Consider the following 20,904-nt stretch of genomic DNA (forward strand, 5'->3'; position numbering starts at 1 on the left):
CATGTGTGTGTTCCCAGTTTCAGAAATGAGATCAATGCATGTCTACTTTTTTATTCTGCCACATTTGCTTTGAAGACTAAATTTGTTTGGACATGTTTGACATTTGACGAAACAAATTACTTGGATTCCCACTCCATGTATATCACCAGCCGGGTATAAACCTATGTAAGCTATGTGAACAACCGCCAAGGTAATTTTAGTTCACCTCCTGAGAGGAACTTATATTTGCTTTCTGCATAAGCCAGCATGTGTATAGTTGCAGGATGGTGGCCTTTAAGATTTGGGCAAGTTTCTTGATTATTGTTTCGGATTATTTTCTTGCGATGGTGCGTGGAGAGTCTTCTACCTCCTAAACAAAAGCGACAAAACCCTTTACATATTCATAAGAAATCTCTGTCAAAAGCAAAGACGTTTGTACGATTCTGACTCTATCATGGCCGTGTGTTTATGAATTACTGTGAAAAAGTGATGATATCAGATGTTTGCGAAAAGGTGAGCGTATCCTGCCCCACCGGTTACACTGTCACAAACACATGCATAGTCAAGTCAATTGTTCACCTGAGAAAATAATCAAAATACGGAATTGCATCGGACATCATTGTGGTCACTGACGCGTCAAATTCAAATCCAAATGCCGACAATAAAACGTTTTGAAAGCTTTTCGTAGGCTTTGAATGCTGTAAACCTCAATCAAACAACTTTTGAGCAAGAGTTTTTGCGCTATTTAAAATCTTCGAAGAAGGAGCATGATCGATGGTACCTCAAAAGTTTAAAATGTAGAAAGCAAAAGGCTGGAGATGCTGGGATTTTGCTCGACATAAAGGGAAAGTTGGCTATTAGAAACTTTGAGTCATCTCTCTTGTCATGCAGTCGTGTTTTTTTTGTCACTCAAAATCTTCATGCATAGATCTAAATATTAGTCTCTTCTATTTCCAGTTCAGGAAATCGGAGGAACGGATTTGGCTATTTGACTTATGTTGAACGATATCATATCATCAATATAACTGAAGTCTAAGTTAAACTTCCTCCGAAATTGCCTTATTTTGACTTTGCCAATCCGAGCAGAAATTCGGATTCATACACATATTTTAAAGAAACAGATTAGTAAGAAGGGGAATGCAATTGGTTACCATAAGAATGCATATTTCTTGCCTAAATGCCTTACCCATAAATTTGTCATTGATGTTATCAATGAGGAAGTGTAGCATTTCACATATTGTCTTCTCAGTAAACTTCCGAGGCATTTGCTTTCATTTTTGACAAATTGAATTTGAAGACAGATGTGTAAGAAAATTGAGATTTTCTTCCTCAGTTACCATACTGGCGTTTTATGTGGAATTATTTGATATGTCATTTATACCTACTGCTTTGATCAAACAAGTAATGTAGTGATGCTAACATAGAATGGTTATGTTATTTAAGGCCTTGCTGGTGGAAACAACTGTTCATGTAGGGCAGCCTGACTTTGAATAGCAGCTGGCTGGGACAGTATGGGGTTATTCCAATTCTTTGTCCTATTTTTGGTTTATGCATTCTATCAATGACAACATCACGCATTGACTTAACACACTCTGGAAAACATATTCCTCGTCTCTTTTGCTCAATTTGTGAGCAAGTGCTTTTTACAGCATCCATAATGATTAAAATGCTGTGATCCCAGTTGGTAGGTAGCTGCTCACGATATTTTGTGACATATTTGAATAACTGACACGTAACTAAGCTGTTTTGAGATACTCATTTTTAGGATGTATGAAATGGTGCCTATAATACCCGTATAAAATACATCACCATCGAATAACTATTCCGTGTTTGTTTCATTGTCAGCCACCATCAAACATGGGTGCATATTTCTTTTGACCGGCAGCTTACCTGTAACCGTTCAATGTGCAAAATGGACAGATGAAACTCACACGAACAAGACAATATATAAACTCTAACGAAGGCGATTAATGGTACAGTTCTTGGGAGTAAACCTCATATGGCACGTAGACATCTCCGTACTTTTGTGGCATCGCGGTCTTTACAAGAACATGGCATGGTCAGTGGTGGTATGAGAACTAGTGCTTCCATTTCCAGTATGTATAGCTGATATCTATACCCCTTTCCATAATCGACATAACAGGTGCCCCTTGCCTTACCTTATAACCCCACACTTGTTTCTAGGCAAGGTACGACAGGCCTGTATCCTAGTAAAAGATACGTGTGGTAGTTTCAACACACCATTCCTTTTCCTCCACTAAAGGTTATCCACTTTAAATAGGAAAGAAGCGTTATACTAGTATTTGGACTTACACTTTCTTGTACTTGTAATTCTAGTACTTTCTTCTTCTATTATTCCAAACATAGGGAAGTCGAAACCACTTAATTCGACATATGCTCTGCATTTTCCTCAAATCCAATAATGTGTTATGTGTGACTGTTCTAACATGGAACTTAACACCGTTTCAAAAATAATATTCCTATATATACATCAGTTATAACTTACATGAGAACGGATGAGATGGCATTACAGATGTAGCAAGACGCACTCTTCCTTCCGCCATGTATCAAGATAAAGACGAAATAGACTGTTCCCAAGCATAAGTAATTACATCTCAGCTGTGCTCTCTCTTTCCCTTGAAAACTGGTTGTGTGGATATCTTATTATGGAAATGTTTCTGGTTGTTTTTCATTTGTCCAAATCTATTAAGCAAAATTATTTAAATTTTTGGATCAGTTACAAACGTAAATATTAAACACGTAATGCTGTGAATGGTTTCATAGTTTCAAATGAGAACAAAAATGATTTAATAATCCAAAATTAGAACATATACATATATACATATGCATATCATACTATCCACACTCACATAAACATTATTTAGGGATGCCGATGCAGAGTTTCGTGCCTTTGACGTGATAGGATCCGCTGGTTATTGGTTCGGAGTATGGTCCTTGGTCAGTCCGCATCATACCCGTGCTCAGAGGATTTACCAAAGTGGTAATTCAAAGTTCGCGACCTGCTTCACCTTTCGGTCTCACCCACATTAAGGCGACACGTGATGACATAGCCGAAACGGGGCGGTGGGGTTAGTCTGGTAGGTAAAGCGTTCTTCTGGTGTCCCCTGCTGTGATATTGCTGGAATATTGCAAAAAAGAGGCGCAAAACCATACTTACTCACTCACTCACTCACTCACCCAGAGCCGAAACACCATTCAAAGCAACCATAAACACAGTTAACACACACACTGACCAAGATGTTAAAAAAACAAGTTTTGTGATGAAGAGCTTCCGCTGAACCACCTGACTTATTTACATAAAATCTGCTATAATAAATGTTATTCGTGAGTGAAGAGTCATATCAATAATACATAATTTCAGGGATCCGTCTTCCTGCACATGTTGCCTGGCAATTTAACTTAAAAATAAGTTGAAATGCTTTTCAAAGAGGCGATACACCTAACACACCCACGACTGACTCAAATATCAATCTCTGTAGGGTAAAAACCTTGTACTGGACCGACCGACCGACTCTAAAATAGTGTGTTTTACACACCCTGTGTCCATCATCCTCTCATATTAGCTTGTAAGATAAAGCGTTAGTACAACGAGATACTTCTGTATATATTATCAGTGACTTTTCTCGCATGATCCGTCTTCCTGTCTTCTGGCAATTAGAACTTAACACGGCCTCACTTCCGGTTACAACGGAGTGAATATTGCATTAGAAAATATTCAGCCTGGATAACTGCGTGGTATCTCCTGTCAGTGCAGCTTCAGCAATGAGGATGGACAACACGTGTTATCCCTGAGATGGGACTATGTATAGCTTGGCAGTGCTAAATTAGTGAAGTATTCGCAACACCTGTACCATATACTACTGCCTTGTGATCTAGAAAGGCCTCCTCGGAACATCAACGTTACGTTTTAGTGAAAGCGACATAGAAGAATCTGTTATAAATCCTCCTATATAAATATCTAAGCTAATTAGTGAAAAGGGTTTTAACGTCGGGGTCAGGTTAACTGCACTTTAATAGCGACGTGCATGCATGCGTGCGTGCGTGTGTGTGTGTGTGTGTGTGTGTGTGTGTGTGTGTGTGTGTGTGTGTGTGTGTGTGTGTGTGTGTGTGTGTGTGTGTGTGTGTGTGTGTGTGTGTGTGTGCATGTGTGTGTCTGCTTGTACCTGTTCGAACTTATGCCGGTTTCATAGCGTACCCCACTGAGATACCATGCCGCAGTTTAACATGAATACCTCACTGAGACTCAGTTTACAGCCTCCGAGCCGACCAGTCCGTGTTTAAGGCCCTTAATGCCGGGCGCCAGTCAGGGTAGAAACAAGTACCATCTCTTAACGTCTTTTGGTGTAATGGAGCCAGAGGATCGAACCACCGTCCTTCCCCTCTTCGCAGACTCTCTATCCACTAGACCACGTAGGCGGTCACATACTACAAAATATCGGTCTTTATACATGTATGTGCATGTAACGACTGGACGAGTGATACGGCAGGTTTAGGGCATGCATAAACAGCTGGTAATGTCGGTAGAATATTTGTATTATAGAATAAACCCCATTCTTTTGTTTTTCTAATCGTTATATCTTATATATTTTATACGCTATGTGCAAATTATTTCGCAGCCTTGAGTCCACGTTTCGGAGCAGAAGAGAAGCCCAGTAAGTCACCAATGTATAAAATTCCCCAAACTTTCAGTCAAACAACCGGACTGGCAACATTGCAAAGTTGCCAGATCAGATAAAATGTTGCCAGTCCAGATTTTTCTGAACTAACGAACAAAAGTAACAGAAGGTTAAAGATAAGAATAGTCCTGCTTAATGTTAGTTCTAAAAAACTAGTATAAAACTAGTGGATTGTCATCTTAGTAACTTTAAGTCCCGAGCAGGCAGGTGTGCTTTTAAACACTGCACTAAGGCCCAATGCAATGGGGATTGGTTGGCAACAATGCATTACATGTGTTACCGTATTCGGACTGTATGGAGAATAATGGCTGATGCTTCTAAAACTGCTTCCAGATCATTGACGTACATATACAAAAACATTGGCAACATTAAACAACACACACTCATTCGCTTTCTTAAGTTTGAAGGAGAATCTGAAACAACGTCTAAACCTTCCTACAACCCAACATGCGGGAGTTGTTGTCTCTGCATACCAGGTATCTTCGTTGACGCCAAGCGGCAAACATATGCATTCATACAAACAGCATTCACGGAAACAGCCTGCACATGTGTTTTGTTTATTATTTACCTTGACATAGTCATTGGAGAGTATATAGCATCCGTGTTGGGGTAAGCATATGCATTGAAACGGAGTGTGCATAGGTGCCAGAAGAGTATTTGGTATGTATATCTTGAAAGAAATTCCATGATTTATTCTGTGTATCTTTCTTAAGGAACGCGACAAACCGTCCAGCATGTGTATTAGTATAATCAGAACTGGTAAAGTAAAATTAAACAATAATTACAAAAATATGTATTCAATCAATAAGAACCCAATCGTTACAAACCGCACAGCCATTACAGGCATAATGCAGCAATATCACACAAGTGTAGCATTCCTACTCAGCCAAGATGACATGGTTACTTGCAACATACCTAACGCACAACAGAGTGGTAGCGGCATTCATATGCCTTATGTGAAGCGGTTTCAGAGACGCCTGGAAATATCTCATCTTCATGGTTGTTCCATCTGTCATGAGGATCGCTGAACGCATCTTCCACGTGCAGCACGAGATTTCTCATTTATCTCCCAGCATGCATGGGCTTTCCGGAAGCTTTGGTTTTATCTTTGAGAAAAAGTCCAAAGAATTTGTCAGTGGACGTCTTAGTGGCTTGAAAAATGGTTACTTTTGAAAAGCATATTAGGCCTTTATTGAAATAAGTTAAACAGCTTGTGTTTGAAATAACCTACATCACATACACAATTATTTTCGAAATGGATATATCACCTTTGAAAAGACATGCCAATGATGGCAGAGGCTCAGTTTATTATACACATGCTGTTGATAGAACAACTAGTCATAAAAAGTAACCCCATGCTGCGATTGCGAAGCATTATATGTTGTTAGGTGCATTATACATGTACCTGAACAAGCTAGTGCGAGAGAAGGCTGAAGGATAAAATAACAATTATAAAGTTCGCTACAACTCCCAGAACATGTAATACCCGTCAACTAATTGTTATAACCATTGAGTGAGTGAGTTTGATTTTATGCCGCTTTTAGCAATATCACGGCGAGGGACGCCAGAAATGGGCTTCACACATTGTACCCATGTCGGGAATTGAACCCGGGTTTTCGGCGTGACGAGCGGGCGTTTAACTACTAGGCTACCCGACCGCCCGTTATTACCATAGAGGCATTAAAATCATAATTATGCCGAATATGTTTGTAGCTAATGACAGATGGATAAGCGCCAAAATCAGAGACGAGTTTCGAAATAATGATGAACCCCCGTGCTTGTTGATGGGATGTGACCGTATTGATTCAAATACTTTTAATGTTCAATGGCAATAATGACAAGGGGGCTTGTGAGATGGGCGTCACAGTGATGAAGAACGTATGACACCACATGCTGTGAAATGAAAACAAGTACACAACATATGTTTGTTAAATGGGTAGGCATGAGAATTGCTTACAAAGCACAAAGTGAAACAGAAATATCTTCGATGAAGTGCAAACTTGTTTTGATGTTCATTAGGTGAATGCAGTTGGCAAGATAGTAACTTGCCAATGCAACTCTAATGATCCATGATGCAAGGTATGTAAAAAGACACGATGGCTTTTGGGCAAATGTTCAAAAACATATTTTAACGTACACTCAGTACACATGTTGGTTCTCAGCTTCAGAAAGTCAGTTAAACTACTGTATCTCTACTTTTTATTCTGCAACATTTGAAATAAAAATAAAATGTGCTTCTACAGCTCAGGGAAACAATCCATTACACGAACTGTATACTGTCTTGTATTCCCATGCGACTTCTTCACTTTCTGCTCCATCCCATATATCACCGACAGGTAACCCGCTAGTAACCCGTGCGAACAGCTGCCAAGGTTTTATTTTCGTTCTTGCATCGAGAAGCATATATATCTAGCCTTCACACACAACAGACACAGATATTAGTACAGTAATAGAAGTATGGCCTATTAAGTTTATGGGGTTAAATGTTCTTGATGTATATCTCGGACTCATATGTATGATGGTGTCTGGAATCCATAGAAATACAGAATTTTGAGTTATTTACTATTAGAAATTAATACCAAATATTTATGACTTCCATAGACTATCTTTGAGCCACATCGCGGGGACCAGATATAGAAATTGTCTCGTTCATGGAGAAAAGCTTGAGAATTGTTAGAGACACTGTTGACAGCGTCCCTTCAAATAACAACGCTAATCGAAATTTAAAAAAATGGGTTTATATTAAAACATGCACTTGATATGAGATGCTGTATCTTCATCCCGAAGTATATGGTTGGAAGGGAATGAGTTCACGTGCTGTAGCATGACGTGCAGTCAGATCACCGAGGCATTGATTACATGGAAGCGATCAGTCTGGGAAGTGTGAGGGCAGTGCGAAATGCTAAAATGAATGCAAAATGTGACATACATGTAGATACAATGTAATTGCAATAGTGTATAGGTTATAAAGTGTTGTTTGGGTATAACAAATTACATTAAACAAGATGAACGGTTTATATATACGATTATCATATTATTTGTAGTGGTTGGGGTTCTCGACGTTGCCAGCTTAATCACGGACATACGTATGAATGTACTTGTACATGGAAATCTCCTTGTACCCAAATACAGTAATTAGCGTCTCCTACGAAAAGAATAAATTATTACATTGTTTAATATACATTTCTTAGAAGTTGATGGATGACAAAGTAGACCAAAAATTATGGATAACATGTTTTTTTATCATACTGTGAAATACAGTATGATAAATAGTTGTTATCAATAATTTTTTGGTCTACCTCATAAATTATTACGACGGATAAAGCCAGTCATACAAAGGAAAATTTACATCATACAAAGGAACTGTAAAGTGATATGATTTCTGTTGGTTGTATTTTCCTTATATGAACTTTGCATGTAAATACAAGAACAAACCAGTGACAGAAAGGATGAACGTCGGGTTACTGTGACACGCAGTAAGACAGGTCAGAGAGCCTGACCACCTGACCCAACACATTATAAGGTAACTAGCTAGGTAACTGAGGATTAATCCAACGAAGAAGATAAAATGTTCTAAATAGATAAAATATTTAATTACAAGGTATGATAAATGCCATTTTGATCCACAGGATCGGCATTGTTTAAGAAATGAGCAAAACCTTCCGAACTGGTTATAACTGTTTTATATGTTCTGGTGAATGAGAACTAGGCTTTGTTCATTTCATCACTTGTATGCATTGGACTTATATCAACACGTAATATTTCTGCACTATCACGGCGAGGGACAGCAGAAATGAGTTGCACATATTGCACCAATATGGGCATTCGGACCCGAGTCTTCGGTGTGAAATCTGATTGCAGAGGTTTTCAGGAAACATCTTGTAAGTATTTGTACATGACTATGTCTGTGACGATATGTAGATTAAGACAAACAAATAGTAAAAACTAATGTTGTGTTATAGACAAGTCTTGTTCTTAACTTGGCATATACTTATATCAAAAACTTAAAAACGCATACGGTATTAAAAAACCCAAACATACAAATATTTCAGGGCGAATAAGGCAATCCTCGTATTCCTAAGTATCATACAGATACCAATTGCATCAGATCAACTGAACATTGACAGGGCCTACTGAAAGGAAGTCAATATCGAACGTTAAAATGACACGTTTCTTCACCACCATGACCACGAAAGGTAAACAAAATCCAATTGCCAATCCCCCCTACACTATAGGTTGAACCGCGAACAGTACACGGGTCCCTCGTCATTCCAGTCCTGATGGTAGACCTCAGGATCCGACACAAGGAATCCCGACTGTGATAGTAAGTGGTGATTATTATCGCAAGCTTGTGCAAACAGTTACTGTTTGGATGAACTCATTCAGTTATTTGGGACATGCATATGTTGGCAGAAGTCTCAGTACGTAGGTACATTGTTGATACTTCATAGTCTAACCATAGCTATTCTACCAGTCATTCGTGTTGTCACATGAAGTAGATAAAAATCAAAGTTATAAATGTAGGGCAAATGCATGACATAGTATGTATTAGCAATTAGTATGCTATGAGTCGATATTTCTGAAGATTATTAAAATAAAAAAAGGAATCCTGCAACATGAAGATCTCTTAAAGAGATCACCAAATACTACTTGTATTAAGTTTACCTAATTACGCCTGACCATGGCGATGTTTTGCTCATCAAAACCATGATAACATGTTTAAATATAAAATACAGAAACGAACCCTGGGCACGTCATAGACCACGTTACCACGGTCCAGAAAGAAAGAAATGTATCAATTTGCTGGAAGTAAGAGGAAGAATTCATTATGTCTCGCGTCTACATGTCTACAGTCAAATCCAAATTTAAAAACGTTCAATCTATGCAATATAGAATATTACAGAATGAATTCACAATTATTATATTAGCCTAATCTTTTGGAGAATAACATGCGATTCGAATGAAATAGGCGTGTGAATATACGAACTGAGACACGTTTGATATGGGAGGAAAGACCGGATTGAAGCAGGTCTCAGACGTCTACGACTTTGGTGAAACGTACAAACATGGGTATAACAAAGAAGGTTGGACTCTGGAATCAGACTTTACACGCAAAATTTACGTCACAGAACAATTATACAGATAGGTTTATTTAGGCTGGCTGCAGGTGATATCATAAGCGAAACTTCTCGAAAGGCTTTGAATGAACCAACGAAGGTTCTTCACCTGGGTTAGTGTTAGAATAAACCATCAACAGACACGAAATCAACAGGTATGGCAAGTGACTGTTTGTTTACTCTAAGGCATGTTACTTGATGAGCAGAAGCATGGGAATACAAGGTCATGCCACACTTCAGGCTGTGGGGAAGCATCTCTCGGCTACACCGGGGCTATACGAGAAAGTAAATAAGCCATCAAAGCAACTTTATACTTTCGTAAACAAGCACATCTTCTCACTTGTTCATTGAACGACAGTATTGATGCGGTGGAACGGGATATTTGCCCAAACTTGTTTAAGAGTGTGCGCTAAGTCTGAGAAAATATTTGGTGTGGTATGTTTTGGAACTGTATGCGTTGTTTAGTTTTTTTATATAAGTATATGCCAAGGAATAAAAGTTATTTGCGTATAATTATCATGGATGGTTGAAATTGTAATATTATGAAATTCGCTAATCGAAGGTTTTTCAATGGACGTGTTTTACGTTGTCTGGATTTATCATAATTATGTTTTAAGGTACATCATTCAGATACGCGGTTCTGAGAGTGGAAGTGTTCTAAGGTTTAAGAACCGTTAGGTGCAAAGGTATGGTAAAAAGTAAACATAGAGAAAGCTGAGCACATATTCAACATATAGGGTTTCAAAAATAACAAGCCAAGTTAAATGTTCGTTACGACTAACCGCTTTCATACCTCGTGTATTGCTTTAACAAATGCGTACTCATTAGGGCGAGTACGGAGGTTAACTAACCAGTCTGTTACATGTTTCCGATTGATATTTCCAGACCTATAGTCTCGTGGTTATCTTACCAAGGCATGGCAAGTATCAACAAAGGTCTTGGGATGTTGCCGTGGCCACTGACAGGAGGAGAACTTGCGCAGAGTATGATAATTAAATCAGGAACTCTCATTCAGGTCATGGAGTATAGTTCATGCTCATGTGAACAATGGTAGCAAACGCATATAATACCAGAGAAAAAGACGCTTAACATTCTTCGGGAAGCCTGCTTTTGTCACAGATTGCATACATGCATGTAAAAAAGGGAAGTGGTTCTTTTGTTACAGTAGGGCTATTTGACGCTAAAGCTTAAGTAGGGCCATTTGACGCGTAATTAATTTAGAAACATTTAATCTATGCGGTATATAGAATATTACAAAATCAATTCACTATTATTATAGTATCCTAATCTGAATCTTTCTAAATATGATATGACATTTAAATCAAATAGGTGTATGAATATACGAAAACAGACACGAATCCTTCAAAAACAAAGAATAAAGTAGTGGGATTAGTAAAACATGCTCACATGTAAGTGGGGCTATTTTACGCGTAATGCAGCTTCCAACATAATAACTGAGGCACGAATATCAGAACATAACCGTTGTGAATATAGGTCCATTGGGTAACATATCCTATCATTGGTTGGAATAATTGTTAACAATACATCATATTATGTCTGAAACGTGTGTGTTGTAACGACGTTGAATGTGAGGGCTGACGTTGGCGTTGTACACGGCATTTTAAAATATTAGCGTTCAAAGTTCAACAATATTGCTTGCATATATCGCTTTCAATTGCCCTCTTGACAGTGAAATACATTTAAAAAAATATATCTAAGAGAAACATTAATTTAATTCAACCCTACATTTTGTAAAACAAAAACAAAAAACAAAATATACCTCAATTTTCGATTTATTGTAGTTGGATCCTTGTCTTGTTTAACTTAATTTCATTTTTTAACAGACATCTAAACAAAATGTTACATGAGATTAACCTTCTGTCTTCGTTTGTCTAATTCAAAAACATGTTTTACAGCGGTGCGATGCTTTGGGTGAGTGTCCCTGCTCAAAGATATCATAATCTCAGTTAGTTGCATGATCATCGTTTATTGTACATATCATATCATATCATATCATATCATATCATGTCAAATCATATCATATCTCATTTTACCTTGCCATATTATACCATATATACCGTCATACCACCTTACCATATCATATATACATGATCATACCATACCACACCACTACGTCAGAGCCAATCACATCATCCTGTATGCCCTCAATCCATTTCAGCTTTAGGGGCTGACCATGTGATATTCGGGAGGCAGAGAGGGTGGGGTAATAATTTTAAATACAGATTAGATATTTTTTCCAGCTACAGCTACAACACTAGATATGTTTTTAATTTAAAACTATGAGCCTGAGATGATTTTAAGAAAAACACATTGCAACAATATATTTTTTGTGGCAGGCAGTTTCTTTTCTTTTTTTTCAATTATTTTCAAGAATTTTCGGGATCAATTTGCTTTTTCGATGAAATCCCAGGCCAATTTATCCTGAATGAACTACTGGATTCTACAGTTAACTAAAGCATACAATGCAAGCACTCTAATAAGACTAATTGTATACAGACTGAAGCCATAGCATAAGGTTAGCTCAATTACGAAAATATTCAGTGACCTTAATCACTGCTAATCTTGGGTGCAGTACAAGTATTTGGGTTTTTATCTACCAGTTAATTCTTTAAAAAAAGTTTTAAATTACTTATAAATCTTCCATTTAATTGAGAGTAACAGAGTAAGTACACTAGGGCCGCAACAACCTCCCGTCGTCATAGAACGATGCCACTCGACGCTCTAGAGATTCCAATAAATATGCTTGTGCTTGGCCTGGGAGATAAGTTTAAAGTAAAACACATGGCAGTATTAATCGTCTTATAAGTGAAAATAACGGGACGTTGTGAACCATTTTTGATTAAGCCACTTACCGTTTTTGTAGGCAGTATAACGCCGAGAATTTACTCTCTTGGAGAGCCAATATTATTTACATTCGAGTTTCCAACCTGTTGGGATGTAAACCAGTAAGTAAGCGTTGTTTACATAGGCGCATACGTATTTCATACAGTTTTTGTGGGACGATTCCAAGATTCTGAAAACATTTTGTTTACAACATGCTTTTCTCCTATTACCAAATTACACATTTCTCTTGTTTGTCAAGGATCGCGGAATGTGGAGAAGAAGAATACCAACATTATTTCAAAAAACGGAATGTTGCGGAGCTGAACAAATGTTTTAGTGGGACATAAACAAGGCGATTTTATTCCCATTTTGCACCTGATTACCATTCGGATCGGAGTAAACACGTATTGTTACCATATATTCAACTTGAAAGGGGGGGGGGGGGAGTCTCGCAAAGCCAACTGGTAGTCCCGGAAAATTTCAATCCGGTTTTTGAGACACCATTTTTCTGTGTACTGAGCCATGTTTTCTATTGTCGATTAATCAATAGTAATATAAATATATACAGCGAAAGCGAAACCTCGTTAGTCCGGACCACGTTAAACCCAGCTTCCAGGACGTTCTATTGACTGTTAGGAACGTCAAAGAATATTTAAAATACAATACTCCGTAACAATGGTTCGTCAATACGTTTAGACAAGGCACTTAACACAACGTCTTGACATAGAAGAAACCTGTCTGTGGATCCTACTCTCCCTTTAAACTGCGAACCTGTGGCTTCAGGGGAACATCGTGATCACAGGGTACTCAGCAACACCAGCCTGGTATCACCTGTTACTACAGTAGTAATTGAAGTCACCTAGTCTCGACCCACAGGTGAAACCTTTCACTTAGAGTGGTTGTCTGGTGGCAGCTGTTAATACTGCAGGGAATACCCCCAAAGGAGATGAAGCCCGCAAATACGTCATCACTTTTATGGAGGTTTATTCTAAGACAACTTCTGTCGGGTCCAAGGGAAACAATGGCATGAAGGCTTTACACTTGGCCCGGGAGGCACCGTCTGGTATGGACTTCCAAAGAAAAAGGCTTGTTAGTTAAAACATTTCCTGTCTGCTTTCTACCAGAACTGATGTGAGCATGGGGTTGGGGATACACTCATAAATAAATGGAGGATCGTAGGGAGAAACAGAGGTTCCAATTTACTAATGGTCCTGAGTTGAATGCAAGCTGGGTGGAATGATAGGCTGATTAGTTGGATGTCCTGTCACGTGGCTGCCAAGACAAATGGGAAGTTTTGTGTTCGTTAGGCTTATCAGTAGGAGCAGATTATGTATGTGAGCGAGCATGGCTCTGCACTCGATCTGCGGCTTCCATACTATCACATGTAGGGTTTATCTAGCTGTGCAGGAGGCAGGAGGAACCTAATGCCGTTCTGCCGCTTGTCAAGAGGCATTCACTACTACAGCTCGGTAGGCGTGCCAGGTTTTACATGTCACTCTGGGTTCGCGAACTCAATCAGACGTCCATACGCTGGAGTATCTCAACCGCTCTGGTGTAGAGAATTCCATTCTCATAGAGGTTTTTTTTTATTGTTGTTTTTAAATTTGTCTGGTTTGTGTTTGCCACATCTGGATAAATCGTTGGTTTTTATGTTCGTGAGAAGCAAATGTGATGGTTGTACAAACTTCAAGCAACCTCTTGCATACAACGATTGTCAGTGACATTAGTGCTGGAAGCACAGTTTTCCTGCAACGGAGGGAGCTACAGACGGCTGGCTTATAATATCAGGTTATGGTATCTTCCACTGCAGAATAAGTGAATCCACCATGGGAAACAAGGACAATGAGATGTGGATAGATGCAGTTAAAGAAGATGGATATACCATTGTAACGGAAATTGATTGTGGAGGTTTCAGCACTGTCTTCAAGATAACAGAGGCGTGTACGGATGGGACGTTTGCTTTGAAGAAAATTCAGTCCAGTCGTCCAATCGAAGATGACGAATACATTTTTAATGAAATCCAGTGTTTATTAAAACTGCGACATAGGCATATTATACAAATGAAGAGCCTCGTGTTGACAGTGCATGTTGCCTGCATTATTATGGAATATGCCCCACTGGGCAATCTGCAACAATATGTTAAGGAACAAGACTTGCTGTCTAATAACCACATTTTCAATATTTTTGGACAGCTCCTTTCCGCAACGGGTTATTGTCATTCCTGTCACATTGCTCATAGGGATCTAAATCCAAGCAACGTCTTACTCATGAGCAGCACCTTTGTGAAACTTGGTGATTTCGGACTAGCTTTTGATTGCAACGACGACGACGGCAGGCCACGTCAGTGTAACGAGTATTTAGGACAGGGGCCCTACCTGGCCCCGGAAGTGCTTTTAGGAGCTCCTTACGATCCGAAACGTTCTGATGTGTGGAGTTTAGGATGTCTTTTGTTTTTTATTTGTTTTAGAGACAAACCTTTCACTGGTTCACAGAAATCCATTCTCGCGACACAACTGGAGCAGGGATTGTGTGTACCTGCACTACCGGAGGTTACGATACAGACGTTGTTTTCCTCAACGATGGGCAATATGTGTTGTGTTGACGTTGGCGATCGACACACCATTGACTGTGTCAGCCAACAGTGGCTCAATTACGATATGGAAGATTCGTGAGAAGTTTTTATACACTTTTATATCATTATATGTATTTCAGATGCTCGTTTCCAACAGTGCTACAAACATACTCTATATTTGTAGCTATATTTATATTAGCTTTACATTGTTCATGACGATTAATGAAAAGCCAAACGATTTTAAGGTCTACATTACAGATCTTTAAAAATATCTGCTATATAATTGATACCTTATATTTTTGCATTTTCACGTGTTTTCCATTCTACCTTTGTATACATGTCAACGGTATATCAAGCTCAATGCATGTAAATCGCATGTTCCCAAGACTAATTGTAGATTATATTAATTGTTTCCATTTAATGTAATTTAGAATATCAAGTACATATATGCATATATCTAATTTTGCAGAAACAATATTTTAGAGTTCATCTTTTATCTTTGATTACAAAGATTATACTTGAAGCTTAAATAATGTGGCTAAAATATAATCAGTACCAGTAAATTTATTGTAAAGTAAGGTGCAAATGACTTTGTAAAGTACAATGCACACACATGAATACCACGTAATAATGCTGAAATTAGTTAAACAATTGTATGTAATAAACAATTGCTGTGTTATAGCATCGTATCATACTAATATCAGATATAGAGAACTGTGATAAATTATTTCAAGATCATGAGTATATAATTTAACTAAACATTCCAATGTACAATGTGTATATGTTCAAGAGGTATGGATATTATTATGTGTGGAGTGACGTAAACATCATCATAAAACATTAAATGAGAAAACATATGTAAGAACAATACATGTATCATTACAGTTTATAGCATTATATAAATGGGGTGAATAGTATTTACCAAGATTATTATTTTGTCCTTTTTGTAATTATCATCCATAAATTAATAAGTATGCTAATAATAAGTAAATTTGAATGAGTTGTGACATATTTACACCACGAGCCTTAATTACTAGATATCTCATTCATACTAACAGATATCGAGAAGGCATACGTTCAGAGAATGTTGTTCTCACGTGAACATGACTAATTTGACGTCTACATTGTGTAATGTTGAAATGTGTTCCCGTGTTGATGTATTGTTTACAATGCATTCTTTGCAATAAACGCTGGAAATGTTTCAAGTTTTAAATATGCCTGCGGTTGTCAAAACATTAACACTGTTTCGTTGAAACAAAGATCCCCTTCAGTATTTGAGCTCTCAATAGGAACGATGTGGTAATGACCTCATTCAGAGAGGCAACATCGAGGTGTTACATGCGCTGGAAACTGAAGGACAGGGTCACGTACAAGAAGGCCTTTGACCTAAAAGGAATTGCTTGTGTTTCAAGCAGTACTAAATTCAAAACATTTGTAACAGAGTTATTCTACATAGTCTACTGCGTATTCCATTCCTACGTTTTAGACTATTGTCATACAGATTACAACAACATCATAACACCTTCAGTGAATTACACACAGTTTGTATGCATTGAGTTTAGAGTATTGGGTATTTTATCTTCGTATTCCAACAGGTTTTTGACCATTGTTGATCTGTAGCGTATTATAACAACATCATCAGTCCAGCAATAAATTGCACACATGTTGTGCATTGAGTGTAGAGTATTTTGTTTTTTACCTACGTATTCCGACACATGTTTTGGACCATTGTTATTCTGTAACGGATTTCAATAACCTCATAACACCTGTAGTGAATTGCACACTTTATGTGCATGAAGTATAGAGTATTGGGTATTTTATTAAGAATATATATCACGGGTAAATTTCTGTTTCAGTGCACAAAATAATCAAATGCTTTTATCAATCCAAACATTGTATTTTGGTCATGGCAGGTATCGCCAAATTTGAAGTCTGGTCTGGTCTGGTCTGGTATGAAACAAAACTACAATGATAAAACGGAGAATCATACTACTTAAGGGTCTTGATAATCATGCAATTACGCTAAATGTATACACAGCTTGGGGGTTGATCCTTTGATAACCGCATGCAGTGTATAAACGTCCTGCCAAATCACGATACGAGCAACAGTGAATGACGACACACACATGGACGTTTTTAACAGAGCGTTTCAATTGAATGTGTTGGGACATGTTTACCACCAGACTGAGCAACGAGACTAACCGCTTTTATATGCCATGTCTATATATAAATGGCCTTCACAAACGCACCATACGCCATCGTTTGGTTAGCACTTCTACAATTGTCTGTTAAAACGATTGTTTGCTTACCATTTGAACTGTCAGAAATGTGTCTAGGGAAATTTGTACATATAGACCTCGCTAATCCGTACTGTTCTTGGAGAAGTCGATCGGATTAATAATGTATGTATGTATGTATGTATGTATGTATGTATGTATGTATGTATGTATGTATGTATGTATGTATGTATGTATGTGTGTGTGTTTGTGAGAGTATGTGTATCTGTGTGAATGTGTGTGTGTGTGTGTGTGTGTGTGTGTGTGTGTGTGTGTGTGTGTGTGTGTGTGTGTGTATGTATGTATGTATGTATGTGTGTGTGTGTTTGTGAGAGTATGTGTATCTGTGTGAATGTGTGTGTGTGTGTGTGCGCGTGCATGTGTGTTTTTGTTTATGCTTATGTGCGCATCAGACATAAGGATTGAATTTTGTGTTGCACATGAATTGACGCATCCAGTTTCCAATAAAATTGAAAGTCGAAGTACAAGTTTTGACTTACTTCGAGTTACCCGTACTTCTACACGAGCAACATGCTCATATAACACCACAGTGCCGGTTGAGATTTAACCTAGTACAACGAATTCACATCGAGTTGAACGAGATATCGAGTTAATGGGAGTGCCCGTAAGCGAGAATTCACTATACTCAATAATCTTAGACCTGCGTGTATACGAGTACAGTACCTAAATGTTTCATACATGTATCTAAAGTAACATTCTGCTAAGTGAGACAACAACTCAAATAAATAACAAATAAACCCGTCGGTCTTATCTTGGAACCGTGAAGCTTAAAATACAATATTATAAAGTAGATGGTTATGCCATTTAACTTGTATAAAACCTGTCCCCGATACACGTTATCAACACGCTATTTACAGCGTTCATAGTCTACAGTCTTCATTTCATACCAAGCCCGTTGCTGTATTATATATAGCTACAGGTGCAAGGCGAGAGCGGTCCGTGATTCGGGCACTGAAGCCTGACATCCGTTTATTTGTATTCGCTTGGCGAAGTGTGATGCTGATTATTAAAAATAACACGTCAAGGAAAAAAACCCAGCTTGTAATCAAATTACATGTATTAACTTGGCGTTACGTATATTTACTGATCGTATCAGACTTACGTATAAAGAGGCGCGTGTGACGGAAATTCTATTATTCAATTATGGAAAGGTGGTGTATGTGTTCATTGATATACTATACTGTAGACTTGCATAAGGGGGCCTAGGTTGGCCCAGTCGTCTGATTAGCTGTGCAGAGCTGCGTCTCTTTGGTACTCCAGAAACCAATGATCGTGGGTTCGAATCTCGGTTCGCCCTGGTGATGTTTCTAGGTCTGCCAGCACCATACCCGTGCTCGTGGGTTTCCCCAAACTGGTATATGTATGATACCTGCATCACTGAGGAATTTCCTCCCACGTTAAACTGAAACGCCGTGATGTAACTGTTATGCTGTAAAAGTGGCATTATATCAAAGTAACTCACTTCCATAAGTCGCTAATGACATGCACATGACTTAATGGTAATCATTACATTTGAGAAATAGTAATAAGAATGGGTCACACGAAAACACTGGCGTCCTTTCACTGTCGACGTATCAAGACTACAAAACTAATAGTTAACGTACGAAAATCCTGTTTAACGGGGTCTGGACTGTCGATGTTTCTGTTAAACTTTACAATACTTTCGACTATCTTATAGCCAGGAATAATGATAAATTAACCAAAATCAGCCACCATTCACAAAATCGTATTTGTTCTGGTATTCGTTTGCTTCGTTTACCCTGATAAAAAGAAAACTAACATAACAAAAAGATAAATAGAACGTAACCCCCTTCAGAGCCTATCCCAAAAGGTCCCTGTGTCCATAAAACAGCTATTTCCATCCCAATTCCTTGACCGAAATATCTTAAAAAGAGTATAAAATTAGACCAAGATTACAACGGAAAGGGCCTCTTGACAATACACTTGACGAGAAGAGCTTGTTGCAACGATAAAGTCTCGAGGCTCCTCAACTTTAAAACCCACAGTCATGTTGTTGCATACCAGACTTACAGAGCTCGCAGGCTAACGACAGAACGTGTGCCAAACATCGCATATACGCCTCATATCCATGCACATAAATAACAGGCATCATTGCCAGGTTTTTGGTCTGGAGAAAAGCATTCATTATAATTTTCTGTGTGTAATGGAGTTTTCGCAATAACCCTTTATCACCTCTCGGCTTCCTATATCTGGGAGTGGGTAATTGATGTTGATAGTTCTCTAGCTCCGCGAGGAATAGTTAATGCGGAGATGTCCAACCAATTCTACACGATAAGTACATTGCTCCCACACTGAACAACTGATTCAACTTTTCTTTCCTATAACTGTAAGAATTCGAAGAGAGCGCCGGACAGCATGCATTACAAAAGTCATAATAAACAGTTAATCTCAATTGTGATTACGATAACCGATTTTTACCAAAGTTAGCAAATTATCTACATTTGGTTTTCGAAATTTGTGTACGTTTATTTTTGATGACAATGTTAAAAGCAAATATTTTAAACACTAATTACGTAAAGTGATTAAGATACTTTAGTATGCACCTACACCTTTCCTAAAACGATAGCTGAGTGCAGCGTTAAACAACAAACCAACCAACCAACCTAAAACGATAGCGGGTTTCACAAACATAATACTCTTATTTATCTGAGAAGACAAGTAGAATCATAAATCATTATTTCTTATCTATTGCATTTCATCTATTGGATATTAACATCTATCAAAGGATAGCATCGAAATATGTGTCAGCAAAAACAAAACTGACTGCAAAAAGAAACTTTATCGTTGTTTGAAATCACTCTAGTTGAAAAAACACAAAAGATAGTTGGCATGACAATTGAGGTGGGGTAGCAAAGACAAGCTTTCAACGTAATGGACAAAGGGTACACACATCTAAATATCGCTCGTTCAATGACACGACACATTAATAGCGTGTACGACCAACCCCTGCTACAGTGAGTGAATGAGTGAGTGAGTGAGTTGGGTTTAACGCCGCTTTTAACAGTATTCCAGTTATATCGCGGCGTGTCAGCTTAATGTGAGAGGAAAGCCCGAAGTGATGCAAGTCTCATACGTTTACCACTTCGGTGAAACCCACGAGCACGGGTATGGTGCTGACAAACCTAGAAACATAATTGGGGCGAACCGGGATTCGAACCCACAATCATAGGTTTCTGGCGAGCCCAAGGGACGCAACTCTGCACAACGAATCGCGGCGCCTTAGACAACTGCGCCACCCGTGCCCCACCCCTTGCTACAGGACACGCAAAAACACTCCAGCGCAGAAAGGTCAGTCGTGTGATGACGTTACGTGGATAGTCTTCTTGGAGTGCCTGGATCAGTTCTTTGGCTGGTCGGTTGGCTGGAATATATATGTG

The 20,904-nt window shown here is 38.4% G+C and overlaps 1 protein-coding gene across 1 annotated transcript; it reads left to right on the top strand.

The window, feature by feature from the left end:
* The first annotated feature begins 13,952 nt into the window (after positions 1-13,952).
* On the top strand, positions 13,953-16,410 carry LOC124144547 (putative sperm motility kinase W). Its single transcript, XM_046514003.2, has one exon. It carries the CDS (start codon positions 14,464-14,466, stop codon positions 15,307-15,309), a length of 846 nt encoding a protein of 281 aa, XP_046369959.1. The 5' UTR covers positions 13,953-14,463; the 3' UTR covers positions 15,310-16,410.
* The last annotated feature ends 4,494 nt before the right edge of the window (positions 16,411-20,904 follow it).

This window comes from Haliotis rufescens, unplaced genomic scaffold (genome assembly GCF_023055435.1).
Source record: "Haliotis rufescens isolate VD_foot unplaced genomic scaffold, xgHalRufe1.0.p SCAF_11, whole genome shotgun sequence".
NCBI lineage: Eukaryota > Metazoa > Mollusca > Gastropoda > Lepetellida > Haliotidae > Haliotis > Haliotis rufescens.